The sequence below is a fragment of the Tinamus guttatus genome, unplaced genomic scaffold (assembly GCF_059628265.1).
Source record: "Tinamus guttatus ecotype Peru unplaced genomic scaffold, ASM5962826v1 Tinamus_guttatus_pri_ptg000451l, whole genome shotgun sequence".
Taxonomy (NCBI): domain Eukaryota; kingdom Metazoa; phylum Chordata; class Aves; order Tinamiformes; family Tinamidae; genus Tinamus; species Tinamus guttatus.
Window position 1 is genome coordinate 2,711,746 of NW_028288985.1, and position 15,151 is coordinate 2,726,896.

Below are 15,151 nucleotides of genomic sequence, written 5' to 3' on the forward strand. Positions count from 1 at the left end.
GGATGGCAAGCCTGAAACACGCACCAGACAGGCTGAAGTACCAAAACCAGGGCAATAGTGCCCTCCTTTATCAGAGGAGCACAGACTGGCTCTGCTAGGGGCAGACCCACCTCTGCCCACGCACTCGCTCCGCAGGTGGGAGGGAAGGGCAAAATCCTCAGCCTGGGACATCCCCGGTGCCAGGCACGTCTAGCAAGGAGGGGAGGGCAGTGCCACAGCGCCCGGCAGGGCCACACAAACCACCACACAAACCACCACTCACTGGAGAGTATTTTGCATCATTTATTTAAATACCTATATTTATGCATTTACAAATTTTTCATAGCTCTGTAGCTTTTTTTTTTTTTGTAGACAGTATTGCAGAGAAATTAGCTTTTGTAAAATGAGGTCCATGTATAAAACTATGCAATGGATTGGAGGGGAAAAGGGAAGGAAAAGGGGGGAAAAAAAGGTTCCTCTCCTACTCTCTGGAAGCAGAAACCAAAGAAAGAGTGCCCAAATGGAGAGGGAGAGAAGGAAACGGGACAAAAACCTCAAAACAAGTGGCTCTCTCACAAGTATTACATACATCAGTGCTCAACTACAGTCCTAATGGGATAGTTCATATTTCAATTGGTGCAACGCCTGTTTGTTCAAACTTGAGCAGGCACATAGGTTTCTAATGAAAAAATAAAAGGGAGGAGTCCTACACTGAGAAGGCAAAGCCTGGGCACCTCGGTATAGGCTTCTGAGTGTCATGGCACAAAACGCCTGTAGAACACTGCACTGATTCACCAGTGGTGCATACTCATCCCAAACTTCTATTTTGCATAAAAAGTTCCCTTTAAGAAATTTTACCATTTAAAAAACCCAGTATCTGAGCTCTTCTAGCCTCAGTATTTTGAGGAAAACACTTGAAAATACCTCCTGCTTTCCTGATTTGGAAGCTTCAAAGTAATGTTTTGCCTTAATTGATACCCATTTAACAGCTCATGAATTCCCAGAGTTATTTCCGGGAGGAAGAGGCAACAGATATGGCATTGCAGGATATTTACACACATGGTACAAAAATGTCCAGGGGTATGAAAAATCACCAGTAACACTATTTTGCAGCAGCCTCATTTACACCTGTAATTTTATACCATTTATTACATTGTACTAACACACCAGATTCAAAGATGTGCACTCCCTTTAGGACATTCAGGAGTTACAAATATATTGTGATTGCATAATTCATATTGCACAGTTGTATAAAAACATAAATACTAGCTACTCTATTTTTTTAAATACAAAATACATGTCACATAGTCAAATATTCTTTTCAAGTGCAATTCAGGTGCTCTCTTTAGTCCTTCCAATAAAAAGGCGATTTTGATAGTTTTGGCACAAATATAACCTCCATCGTGTGCCAACAGTTCTAATTACAATACATATGCCCAAAACTTTATATAGTAGCAGTCATATACATATAGTATAAAAACATGTTATTTACAAAATGAACTGAACATACACAGAAGCAGCCTCAGTGGTTGAATCTGAACTCTTGTTTAGCATTATTCATATTGTTGCAAGAGGGAGAAGTGACCCTTCTCATTTATGCTGGTTGCTGTGGGTTCACATTCATGGGAGGAGGGTGTCCTAGGAGACCAATACGCTGTTTCTGCTTCCTCTGTTCTGTCATCTGGAAAATTAAAAAGTTTGCTCATTAGGGCCTAGACACTTCCTGTACGTCAGCTTGCAGAATGAACCATCACTGCATTTGTGGTTAGGGTTTATTCCGAAATCCACTTTCTACAAATAATGCTCCTCTTTTGCTTGCTATGCTAAGTACTAATAGATTAAAAAGGCAACTACAAACCTGTTTTGTGAACTCATCAGGGAAATCTGTGAACTTGCTCGTGTGACTGGCTACTGTTTTGCAAGAAAACAGATCATGAGAACCAAATGGCTGGCATGAATTAATACAGATAGTGGCAAACAGAAACTTCCAGTTAAAAATTCTTTGTAGTTCATCCAACATACAAAATTGACTGAAGGAGGGAAAAAAAGGAGAGCCCTCAAGTCAAGCTGGGAATACCCTGGTTTGCTGGAACATACTGGAACACTCCAACTCTTTCATCAGAGCACAGCAATCATCCCTCTTGATTTGCCAAAGCCAAAGTGCAAAGCAGTGATGTAAGCCTAACTGCTTTCCATAACCTTAGCGCCAGAAAGCCAAACCTTCGTCAATACTTCCCAACAGATAAAATAATGTTGGTGCCATTATAAAAATAATGTTTGGCGCCACCAAGGAGGTTGGTGCCATTACAACTTGAAAACAGATCATCTTTTATTACTGTGATATTGAAAAATGACCGTAATTCATCCCTTTCTCTGTTCCCTTTCTTGTTAAATACTTTCCAAGGTTTGGAAACATAAATAAGCCAAGCCCCCATAAAATAAAAGGTAGAATTTGAGAGATGGCGAAGAAATGCCCCTTTTTGGGGGGTCCTCAAGAGTCTCCTCAATCTACCACAGCTCTGTGCACAGCGAGTGCCACCCACTCAAGCACAACAGGTACAGACCACTACACTCATTCATCCCCCAGGGAAAGGGCTGAGATCCAGTATTCCTCTTGAAAGCATAATTGCACTGGTTGGCAACCAGGTGCCTTGCCCAACATCCCACCAAAGGGGAGGCAGAACTGCTACGTTACTTAAGAAAACTGTCCCAGTCCCATAAGGACAGGTCATTCCTCACGTTCTCCTTTACAACCCACTTGCAAGTCTTCTCAAAAAGCCTTGCAGAGATTAATGGACAAAAAGGATGTAAGTAACAGGGAGAGAGGAGTCTTTGCACCTCTCTGCTTTATTGACACGTTCATGACAGCAGCTACCCCTCTGCTGTATCAGCTGGATGCTTCCCCTGCCCTGCTTCTAAAGTAACCCTCAAACTGGAAACACAGAGAGACAGCAAATACTTCACTTGGGGAATGCCTGTTTATGCGGAGTGTCCCTGGACAAATTAAGAACCATAACTGGACAGAGCTAAAACTGTTTCGGAGAACGCATATAAAAATGAGAAAAAATAATGAAAGAGACTGTAATAGGTATTTTTCATGTTGTTTAGAAAAAGTCTGCATTCCTCAAAATCAAAAGAGAGTGCATTCTGATGCAGGAGACTTGCTGGATAATTGCCTTTTTAAAGAGAGAAGAAAAAACCCTGAAGTTGAGAGAGAAATGCAACAAACAAAATGCAATCAACACTGGGAGGTGTACAGTTTTGTACAGGTTGCAGAGGCCTGTAGGAGGGCACAGTTTTAACCCTCATCACGTTTAGCAGCGGGACAATCTCTGGCACAGCCTGCTAGCCGGCAGCCGTGCTCCGGGCCCGGCCTCTGCTGCAGGAGGGGCCCGAGCAGGCAACGCTGACAGGATTAAAGACAACAAAAACAAAACCAAGGGCCTCAAGTTCAACTGAGTCAAGCTGGACTCTCAGATAGTCGCATATAATTACACGGCCGCACTCTGCCTGGTTTCAAAGGTCACTTGTGAGTTGGAGGTGGCTCTAGGAAGGGGCGCCAGGCATGTGCCGAACGCATGATCAGGGCACAGCCACGGGCCGAGCGCGACACGCTGGCGGCCGCGCGCCCGCCGGGCGGCTCGAGCGGAGGGAACGCGCGCGGCCGTGCCAGGCGTGAGGCAAAGCTGCGGGCAGCGAGGCCCTGGGTCCCCGGCTGACGGGAGCGAGTCTGAAAGAGAAGCAACAGCCATTTCAAATGCATCCTGCTTGCTGGCATGGGGACACAGCCCCGGAGAGGGCCCGAGGTGACTGCAGCTAACCCCCTGCCGCTGCAGACAGCCATGCTGACACCTTTTTGCACACAGCTGAAGCAATACAGATTTTAATGCCTTTTGGTGGGTTTTTTGGTGATTCTTTTTTGGCGAAAGATGGTATGCTGAATGCCAGTTTTTAAACAACCACAGTCTCCGGAAACCTAATGAGCTTGAAGAACACCCGAAGGAGAGACTTGCCCTACATTTAGCTACAAGTAAGCACAAAGCAAAGTTCCCCAAGTTGGTTCCTTTTCCCAGAGGCAGCTCCTGACCAGGCAAGGGATATACTGGTTTTGTCACCTAACTGGAGCATCCTGCAACTTAAGCGAGGTTCGCTCAATAATGGCACTTAGGGGGAATTCCTAAAAGTGATCATAACATCAGTGAAGCTGGTTTCCTCTTCTGCTTTTACAGTCAAATAGCTCTCTAAAAGCTAAATCCTTCATTCTTATTTTCACAAAGAGAAGGCTTTTTTAGTGCTTGATCAGTCGACTACTGCAAGCTTCGGAAACAAATGTGTTCGGATCCAAGCCTGGCTGGAGTGGATGGAAAGACTCCTGTTGACTGCCGACCACTTTTGAGTCAGACCCTTCAACAGGAAGACGCAAGACATGCTCTAAGATAATTATTTCCAGGCAAAATAGCAAAAATGCTACACAACCAATACTAAAGCACAGATAAAGGAGGGACTACTTCTACCCTCAGCTCTTTAAAGCAGCTAAAGTGAGCAAGTCCATGGCACAGCATCCAAAAATCAATTACAGCCAAGAGCAGCAAGATTTCCTGTTCAGTCCTGCACTTCTAATCAGCTCCTGTGCTCCACAGGGTACTGGGTAAGAGGGCCCAAGTCTATCAGAAAAGTAGAGCACCACTGGAAGCCAGAGAGCTTCAGGATTTCAGTCAATACCACCTTCCAGGGTCTAATGTGTTCAAAAAGCTAACTTGCACAGAAAACAGGTCGAAGGAGGGAGAGACAGGAGGCAGGAATCAGGTTAGCACTGAAGGCAGCTGTGCCAGCTATTCTGCAGTCATGCTCATCCAAGGGGCTAGCTATATAAACTGGGCTAATCGAACCGCCTGCCTTGGGTTATTAATCCATAAAGATACGTGACCAGGTGCTTTCCTGCCACAAAGAGCTCGCAGGGCAGGCGGCAACGTCTTCCCTTGGCTTCCAGGTAGGCCGCGGTGCCCTGGGGCAGCGCGAAACGGAGTCCCGGGCGTTTCATAACCCCCTCGCTGGGTCGGGGTGGGAAGGGGCCCCAGGGGGCCCGAGCAGGCCGGGGGCTGCTGGCACGAGCTGCCAGGCTCCCTGGGGAACGCGCTGCACGGGCTGCACTGCTGCGCCGGGCAGCACAATCCCCAGAACGCCGCAGCGCCGCGGGCAGCGCCGCCTCGACAGGGCGCTACCAGCACTGCCGCTCTCCAGGGCTCTCTGCCATGGACGAGCTTTCAGCTCAAAACATCAAGTACAGGGAGTCATTAACTGTACTGCAATTGTGAATTCGCAAATGGCAATTTTCTGGTCTGCTGTTATTTCTCCTCCACATATCATAAGCAAAACTTTGCCAACCTCTCCTAGGAGAAAAAAGAAGGTTTCTATGAGAAGTACAACCTTAAATGCTTAAAGCTGTTGATCTTAACTACACACAGGAAAGACCTGGACCAAAACAAAGTTAACACAAGTCCTCAAGCTCTTGCAGCAGTAAGACAGGATGCATCTAAAAAATAAAAACAAAAAACCCACCCAACCCAAAGTTTTCTCTCCCCAGTACATCTGTTAGGCAGAAGCACAGCATAATATTTCTGTGGGTATGTCTGTGCTGCAGGCAGAAGTGAGAGGGAGTAGTGAAGTTGGACCTGCATTAGCAAATAGGGTGGCTACAGCAGAGATCAGTGCAAAGTAACTGCTCGTATTTATCTGGGCTCTCCGTGGGGTTTGAGGTCCATGCAGCAGCACAGCACTATCGATATCGCACCCTCTGATTTACATGATAGGGCTATAACAAAAAGCTATAACGAAACCAAAAACATATACCTCTACATGCCCTCCTACCTATTAAATTTTAGCTTTAACTATTTTATGCAAGGTTTTGTTCTTGAGAGGTGGCCAATGGGGAATATTTTTGTTCAGCCGGCACTAGACAGGCAGCTCAGCGCTGGTGCTGGGCTCTGGCAGGGAGATGTTCTGTTTGTTGACTTTTCTTCCCTAGGAACTGGCTGCTTCAGAAAAGCTCTGGGTATCGTTTGCAGGCTCCGTGAAGCTGCAAACGCCAGTTTGTAAGAGAGGCTGGAAGGACCTTTGCACTGCCCCACGTCAGCACGTGACAGCACGTTCCCAGGCACGGCGCCCTTACCTGATCTTTCAGCTCTGACAGCTGCCCAGAGAGGTTGGTCACGAGCTTCATGGTGGACTCCAACTTCTCCTGCAGGTTTCTCAGCTCGTTCTGCTCTCCTTCCGAGTCGCTGCTCACCAGAGACATGGCTCGCATCCGGGGGAACCAGTCCAGGTTTCTCTCCTGAAAAGCAGACACAAGCCAGTAATTAGCATTTGCCAGAGAAAAACCTGTACGCGAGCGCAGAGAAACCTTCAGTGCTGCACTGGGACATTCTTCAACTACGCAAGCTTTGCGGTAGTTTTATTTGCATCTTACTGGAAAGTTTGCAAAATTGCCCACTGGAGGCAATGAGGCACTTTAGACGTAACTGCAGAAAATTAAAGTTTCTTGTTGCTGGCTTTTCCTTTCCTAGCAGCTCATTCTCTCCAGCTGTCTTTTCTTTTGGTAAGACATGTTTCAGTGTAATGTATGAACACTGTACAATAAAATAGCCCAGATCTGATGTCTTAACATGCATTTTCCAGTACTAGGAGTTTGGTACACAGAATCAGGTAACAAATAGTTTAGGATAACCCTGTCAGTGTATCTGCTTTTGCTTGAACAGCTTTCAGGAAGCTTTAAGTCCAATGGAAGGTTTAAGTCCAAGTCTATGTCACGACAGAAAAAAATAAGAAATAGGGTATTTCAAAAATCCAGAAACTGTATATATGCCCCGATTTGGTTAAAGAACACCCTACTGGAGAATGATTTCAGAGCTTATCATGATATCGAACATGTACGATACAATCCCAGCTCCACAGTTTTTCCAGGCGTATTTGCTGGAGATTTTCTGCTGACCAAGTTGATGCGATGCTTTGGGTCAAGCCAAGTTTGTGCTTGTGAGCCCCAGCCGCAGTCAGAGGGGTTTTGGCGGGCGCAGGCTGGGATTTGCTCACGCGCCCTTTAGAGGTCGGGGGAGAGGGACCCACAAGCAGCGCCGGACGGCAGCGCCCATGGGGCCGCTCGCCCGGGGAGGGGGCTCGACACTGCCCTGGGCAAGACAAACCAAAACTGCTCCCGGCGACCAAGCGGTTTCAGAGACTAGGCAAGCGAGACCAAACGTCGTTAGGCTAAAACGCCCTCTTCCTCATGCTCGAGCTGCTATGCGGACGCAGCCCAGAGCTCCGAAGCTCCCGCCCTGCTCCAGCACAGGCCTCGTTATGGAAATATTTCTACTTTACTTTTCCCCAAACAGGGCAACTTCTCAAGTGCTCCCAGGGCCTCGGCCTGGTGCTTTCTGATGCCACCTGGCAGTACAAGCAGCCGTGTGAGCTGTCGGGGGGCACGGCGGTGTCTGCAGCAGCAGCCCCGGCTTGGGCAGCTTTGTCGGGAGTTTCATACCCAGTGACCGCGTGGAAGCCCTGGTTCTGGGAGGCTCTTGCGGCTGGGAAATCTTAGCTTTCACTTTAGAAAAAAAAAAAACAAACAGAAAGCACCTCTCTAGTTCTCATGGAAGTGCAGAAAGATTAAAATGCCAACGACCGTGCAAATGCCGAGGGCCACGAAAGGAGAAGGCTGCCGAGAAGGAAACGAGACTCGCTGCTTCCATAAAAGTCCCGTGCGCCGAGGACGTGACTCACGCAGGGGCCGGTGCCCGCAGGGCAGGGGGGCGACGCGCGGCGGCATCACGGCTGCACCGCAGAGCGGGGCCCCTCGGGCCGGGGCTGCTGCGGAGGGATCGAGGCGGAGGCTGCAGCTGCGGCCACGGGAGCCCGTGAGCGCCGGGAAGCGGCTCGGTGCCCGGCCGGAGCCCGCGCGCCCCCGGCTCCCCCTTCCCGGCACAGCGGCCGCTTCCTCCGCGCGAGCAGACGGAGCGAGCGCAGCCGCCGCCGGAAGCTGGCTAACCGCGAGCGCAGCTTTCGGGTTAGCTCTCTTCTAGGTAAAGTTGGAAAAGTCCCTCTCGCAAAGCAAATATCATTAAATCTCAGACACGGGGGCGAGGTTGACCAGCCTCTCAAAAATATCCATGATTGGAAAAAGAAAAAAAAGAAAAAAGAGGAAGCGGCGCTGCATGATGCAGATGCGATTCATTCTGAGAAGCGCCCGCTCTGCCCCGCTTCTGCCCAAGGTTTATTCTAAGAAAGGGCTCAGTGGCCACCGCAGCACCGAGCGCATCGGGCTGTGCCCAGCGCCCGGCCCTGGGCAAGGGCGACAGGACACGGCTGCTCCCGTCTTTCTCCTTTTCCCTGGAAATAGCCCTGCACCAGGCGATCCACCACGCGGCGGAGCAGAGAAGCCCCAGCGTGGCTCCCAAGCCGGCACCAGCAGCCGGCGGTTGGTCCAAAGGGGCTGCAGAGCCTCCCACCGTGGGCATTCCCGGGGCACCGCGCAGGGAGGATGCAGACAACCAGCACCTCTCTGCAGGCAGCTCCGGAGCTGCGTCCTGGCCCTGGAGCAGGGCTGGGACACTGTTTCAAGTGGCCAAGTGCACCCCTTCACTCACCTCTGCCATCACTTAGTGTTTAACCCCGTAAGTGCACTGGCCGACTCGGGTACTGCAAGGTGCTGCGTTTTTGGCAGGTGATTTTGTCCACAACTGCAGGAGTTCCAGGCACCAATTATACATGCATGTAACCAAGTTTCTAACGTTTTCCTCAAATTGCAAGCTCAGCAATTTCCGTGATCACTTAGTCCCCATCCAAACACTTTAGGGAAGCATCCTGGCCAGCCACTTGCCATCCCTGTCGGTGCCTTGGTTTAGCTCCTCTGCCCAGACCATCACCAATGGAATTTTACTCAGTGAAGCCCCGGGGAACCCGGGCCCTTCAAAGCGGTTGCTGTTGCGTGAGCATCACGCACGCTCTGCACCACCACTGCGCTGCGGAGCCCGCGGCAGCTGGCGGGGAGCTTAATCCCTCTGGAATTCCTTTCAAGTCAGCCTTGTGCTTTGGGAAGGATGCAGATTTCAAAGCTCACGAGACTGGTCAAACATGGTCTTTGCTTACCAGGGGCTTGGCAGAAGGGCTACACTGAATACCCACCGAGTAATAATGGTAAATGTTTTCCACCTCTGGTGTAGCACTTAGTTCAAAAAGAAAACAAAAGCAGTGCTGCAGTTAGTATGATACCCAGTTTGTATGAAGAAGTTAATTTAGGCACGAAAGAAAGCCTTTAAGTCCTCATTTCCAATCCAAATGCTCTAAGAGTACCTGCATCATGCCTTCCCTATATGAACGGCTTATTTTCTGAGGATGACACAACACAGCTTAAGACAGGGGAGCCAGAGCTGCAGACGAGGACACGTGAGCTTGGGCAATCGCTTACACCGCTCTGCCTCCCTTTTCTAACTCCCAAGGTCATGCGACGTCCCCTGGGCGCAGCACGAGGCCACAGCTTGGCAGAAGCAGCAAGGACTCGCTGGGAAGCTCCACGCCGAGCGCTCCCTGCGTGCAGGGGCCCTCGCGCAGCCGCGCGGATCAAAGGCTGCCGCGAAGGCGGAGATGCAAATCCCCGGCGCGGACGCGCATGCAAATCCCCGGCACGCCGCGGCGGCAGGCACGGCCCCGAGCGCGCAGCCCGGCGCGCGCACGCGCCTCCCGCAAACCCGGCCGGGGGCTCGCACCAGCGCCCCGGCTACACCCCGCTCTGCTGCGCGGAGACCTTGGGAGCAAACGCGCACGCCTGCGAGGATGGGCAGAGAAGGCATTTAAATGAATTAATCTGCAGGGAGTTGCACGAGTTCACATTAGTCATTTGGGTGTGGATGTCGGTGTCTGGCCAACACGATAAGTGGATCCCCCCACCTCCCACACGCACGGTATTATTCAGACATCACCTGATCTTCCCTGGTGACTACAAGGCAATATAGCAACCGAGCCACACGCCTTTGTTCCTGGGAAACCCGAGCGCAGGACCGCGGCTCCGCAGCCCCATCAGCAAACCTCCCAGAGGAACCTTCCCTAAAGGCATCGAGCCATCTTGAAGCCTCCCTATCTCACATGAGCATCTGCAGTGATTGAGCTAGATGCACATGGGCTGGGTCATCGGAAGGGCTTGAGAAATACTAGGAATTAAAGGCCATTTTTAGCATCACTAGATGTTTCCTCATTTCCTACAGCCCTTTCTTTGCTATTAAATACATATTATGAGACCATTCAAGAAAGCTTTTGGAAGGTGGCCTGCTTCATGCCAAGCTATTTGCCGTTTCCGCAGATCCATAAAGTTATCAGACTTGGAGGCACTGGTAGGAACTTCAAGAGAGCAGATGATTCACTTGAACAGCCAGGGCGTAGACAAGCGTCCCTTTCACATCAAACAGAGCCAGCAATTCCACTTTTCCCTTTGCCTTTCTCTAGCAACTCCTAACTAGGAAACTTAGGACATCTCACAGATTTGGCACCACACATCACCTGCTCACCTCCCTCCCAAAGCTGTGTAAGGACAGGATTGACCACATTAGCATGGTTCCAATGTTACAGTGCACAAACAAATGGGAATTCCACAAATGAAAAGCTATTCAACAGAAATATCCAAGAACTATAAACAACCAAGATAGACCCACATTTTTCTCACAGGCCAGAAGAATTTTAAGGAAGGTACAGTCACAAACTTGAGAACAGAGATACAGGAGGTCATGTTTTGCCCAATCACTGTTGTCTTTTGCTGTTGATGACGATCAAACCTTACACTTGGTTTCCAAGTTTAATTATTGACTGTTCTCTGCACCCTGACATTCACTTTGTTAGCCTCTATCTATGAAGAACCAGAAATGCACTAAATTGTAATTAATCATCGATTTTCATGGCTACAATTTGTTTGTATGCTGGATCAGAGTCCTGCAGGCTGCACTCCATGGGCAAGATTTAGCTCTCCTGAATTCAGTAGTGTGGGGTAGGCTAAAAATTGCCCCTCTGCACACATTATGGTTAGAGAAGAAAAGATTAAATTTGAAGATCATTCTTAAGGTTTGTGAATATTCACTAACAAGCATAAAATGTGGACAGCTTTATTTGATATCAAAGTACTTAAAACATTTTTAAAGCACTGAAGGCAACTCTCAAGCCAATAGTGAATATAATTTCAGTATCCTAAATTCTGTTTCAAGTGTTCTGTGATGTTTGGGGAAAAAATACAAATTTTGATTGTTGCCAAAAGGCAGAAATCCAAGAGGTTTCTACAAATATTCTGTAGGGAGTCAGAGCAAAGGTGAAACACATCTGAGGTGCCTTTTATAATCACAGCATGATCTAGAGCATACGATGCTTCCTACCCGTAACTATTAAAACATGTCTCTATTTTCATTGAGCAATGGTGCTGCATAACAGGCAATGGAGAAAGAGCTGCCCCAGCTGCCCCATCTGTGTCATTACCAAAGATGTTGCAGTGCCACCTTGAGTCTGAAAACGCAGGGAAAAATCCCTTTAAAGCTGAGCAAAAAGCAGCTGGGCTTTGGAGGAGGGCAAGGCAGCTGCAGGCACTGAGCAACCACAGGTTCCCTTTCCGTCCATGCAAACAGAGGAAACACCCCAGCACATCTGATGGGGGAACCCGAAATGCTGGAACTGCTGATGCATTTAGGCTTTCCTTTAGCTTTTACTTAGAGTTTTGCTTATGGGATGGAGACTAGAAGATGTGAATCAAAGCTGAACCATGCACAGAATGATTCCTGGATCACCTGGAGCAGAAGACAGACCTTTTGACTCTTATTGAAGCATTTAAAACGGGTCTGGTGCAGGAACAGATCTAAAATGCTTTCAGTTCAGATTTTCTGAGACAGAAAAGAGCAAGAGAAAGTTCCACGATCAAAGGGCAGTGGAAGGAAACTGCTCTGGGGCTTCAAGGGAACATTTGCCAGCTGGGTCTCGAGGAGGATCTGAGCTGCTGGGCCCACCACACCACGCTGTGCAGTGGGACGTTGCCCACGGGCAAGGCACAAGGCGACAAGTCACAAGGCATTGCCCACAGGCAAGGCAGGGCACCCAGTGACCACACGAGCTCCGTGGAGCTGCCTCCCGAAACGCAAAAGCTGTGAGACGCAGGGAAAACCCCCACCCAAAACACTCAGCTGTGTGAGACGGCACCTGCATGAGATGCAGGGTCTGTGCACAGCTCGTGCCTGGTCCCCTGGACACACTGGTGCCAGCTCCGCGAGCACGAATCCTGCATTTCTGGAAGAAGTCGCCCACTTCCCATGTTTCCTGCAATCACGTCCCAGGGCTGCATTTTGTTTCCCATTTAATTAGAACTACTAACCTGAAAATTATAATTAGTTAAGATGTTGTTAGCTAATTTGAACACTTTCTAGTTTGAGCCCAGCACAGAGCCCCTGCAGCAGCGGAGCAGCGCGCGAGCCCTCCTCCCCAGCCGCGCTGCTGCGGGGGCCGAGCCGGGCAGCGCGGAGCCGCAGCGATGCACTTGGCTGTCTCCCCGCGCTGCTAATCCCGTCAGGTGACTGTTCACAAGATTCCCTTAAGCCCTCATTACAGAGGCAGAAATCCAGAAGCAGGGCGAGCACTTCAGTGACCCCAAAGTAACATGTTCAACCTCTACGAGGTCTCAGGGGGATTTACATTCTGAGCAGGTCAAGACAAATTGCCCCCAAAGAGGTATGCTGCACCTCCACAGCAAAAAATTAGAGATAAGACGGTTAAGTATTCTGCTTTGTACGTAAGTATAGTTCCTGAGGCTGAAGGCAAATAGAGAAATAACTAATTGAAGTGTTCCAAGTCAGAGAGTGCTTTTGCTACCCAGCCAGGAGACACAAATTAGTAACTGGGGTTTGGAAACAAAGGGTCTAATTCCAGGAGCTCTGAACCTGCCATTTGACAGACAAGCCTCTTAATTCTCTCATTACAAGGCTTCACCATTGAGCAGATACTAATTTGAGTTTCTTACAGCAATAAGCTAAAATCTTATGACAACAAATCTTCGCAGTCAGTTTAAGGTATTTATCCTGGGACAGGTTATAACCTGCACTCCACACTTCATCTACTGGCCTGGAAATGCTCCCTGTTGAGCTGCAGCACAGCAGCTTTGAGGACTGAGCAACCTCCTCATCCTCCAGGACTGATCCAGGGCCCTGGAGGCTCCTGCTGCATCTGTGGAGGCCCCAGAGCTGCTTTGCCCCAGAGTCTCTCCCACGAGCACTGTATTCACCAAGCAAATAGTCCAGCAGAGCAGCCTAGTTTAGGGAGAAAGAAAACAGCAAAACAAGAACCGCCCTCCCTCCCACCCACCCACCACCATCACCATCCAAACTCACCTTGATCATTTCTGCCACGTAACTTTCTGGTCCCGTATATTCCGTCGAATCTTTTACTTTTACTAATACAATAAAGCACAAGTAGTGCCACATGTTGTGCTCTTCTTTAATATGCTCTTCGAAGGTGACTGTCTTGTTGTCAAACTTATCTCTTTCCAGACCTGCAAGAGTGACACAGACATGCCCTTTAGCCCTTATGGTGAGTTGTTGAGTCCTATGAACAAACTTGTTTGGCGGCTTCTTGTGCTTCTCCACAGTCAGAAGTTATTCTGAAATGAACTCTGGCTAATAGGGATAAAGATCCATAAGAAATCGGCACAGTGCAATCGGAAAAGGAGAGAGACAAAGGTGTCTTTAGGGGCAGTGGTTATGCTTATTACATCCAATGGAAAACCTTTCTTAATCAAAGATAGCCATCCAGTAAGCAGGTAGCCAGTCTTTTGGATTTCCTGACACATCTCCTATTTTTAGGCAAAATAGCACCGAAATGCAACCTTTGCTTTGCAGCAAGCCTGCAAAGGTTGCTCCTGGCAGTGTGCGTTATATAACTCGGTGCACCGCGTCACCGGAGCGCGCTGTCCACGCAGGCTCCGCACCAACTGCTCCGCAGGCGCCGCTTGCGCCCTCGCAGCGGTAACCTGCTGAGAAACCCTCTCCTGCTCCACCATGGAGCTGTTCGGACACACAGGAGAACCTAAGCATTTGAAGAAAACATGGTGCGCTGAGAATGCTCCCCTTCTCTGCCCTGCCAAGTTCCTACATGTGATCCCTGAGAACATCAGCTGGTCGAGGAATGCAGCAGAACAGCCAATAACTCAGGACTCCACTTCCTAAAAGCCCTGTTACTTGGGCGGGCTGGTCTACAGCACAATCCCGCCTGTTCCTTAAGGGCATGTTCCTGCACTTACCACAAATAAAGCAAGTGGTTTTTAAAATTTCTTCCTTCTTCTGCTTTTCGCTCCTTAAATCAGCGAAAGTGTCAATGATGACGCCAAAAATCAGGTTAAGAACAATAATTATGACCATGAAGAAGAATAACAGGTCGTATATCACCCTGGCAGCAAAGAGAGGCTCCTGCAAGACACAGAATTTAATGATTAGCAACCCAAACACCTCAGAACTCCTTTATCACAAGAACCACATGTGCCACCCCCCAGCCCACCTCGAGATGCTGTTTCTGATGCTTTCCAGTGATCACTTAGGACTCAAAACATGGAATGAAACTCAAATGAAGAGTCAAATTAGGCAGCTGAGAGCACACAGCCACTGCAAATTTGTTCTTTCTGGTGGCCACCTACAAGCCTTTCCTCTTCCTCCAACACTGAAACAGGCTCTTCCCATACCTCCTCCTTGCAGGCTGTTCCTCCTTATATCCTCTCATTAATTTGCTTGTATGTCCACATAGCCCAGTGCTTCCTACAGTCTTTGACTGAAATTTCACAGTAGATTAATTCATTTATATTAACAGCCATGTATATCTTCTTACATGAGACCCAAAGCTCTGCTGCCCTCAGCAGAGCCCATTTCACAGTCACTGGAGGCCCTAAGTCCCATTTTGCCGAAGTTTTATCAGGAATTACGCAACTTATAAATCATCTTAAGCAGAAATCAGGCTACATTTTACAAAACAGCTTGAAGTTGCAGCCCACACACACTGCTCAAACCCCTGCTGGCTGGGGTGAGCAAAACAGCCCCCAAGCTGCTAGCAGGAGGGCAGCCTGTCCCCAGCTGCAGGGGTTAAAGGGGAAGGGCCTGCTGCTTCAGCTGTGCTGCAATGAAGG

General features: G+C 48.9%; 1 protein-coding gene across 1 annotated transcript in view; it reads right to left on the bottom strand.

The window, feature by feature from the left end:
• Positions 1–266: 266 nt before the first annotated feature.
• ITPR1 (inositol 1,4,5-trisphosphate receptor type 1) overlaps positions 267–15,151 on the bottom strand; it is a 153,097-nt gene continuing 138,212 nt past the window's right edge. Inside the window, exons 59-62 of the mRNA XM_088532057.1 lie at positions 14,279–14,444; positions 13,371–13,531; positions 6,149–6,310; positions 267–1,660 (exon numbers count right to left, since the gene is read on the bottom strand). Coding sequence (XP_088388183.1) covers positions 1,574–1,660; positions 6,149–6,310; positions 13,371–13,531; positions 14,279–14,444 — 576 coding nt within the window. The 3' untranslated portion in view covers positions 267–1,573. The remainder of the gene's footprint in view (positions 1,661–6,148; positions 6,311–13,370; positions 13,532–14,278; positions 14,445–15,151) is intronic.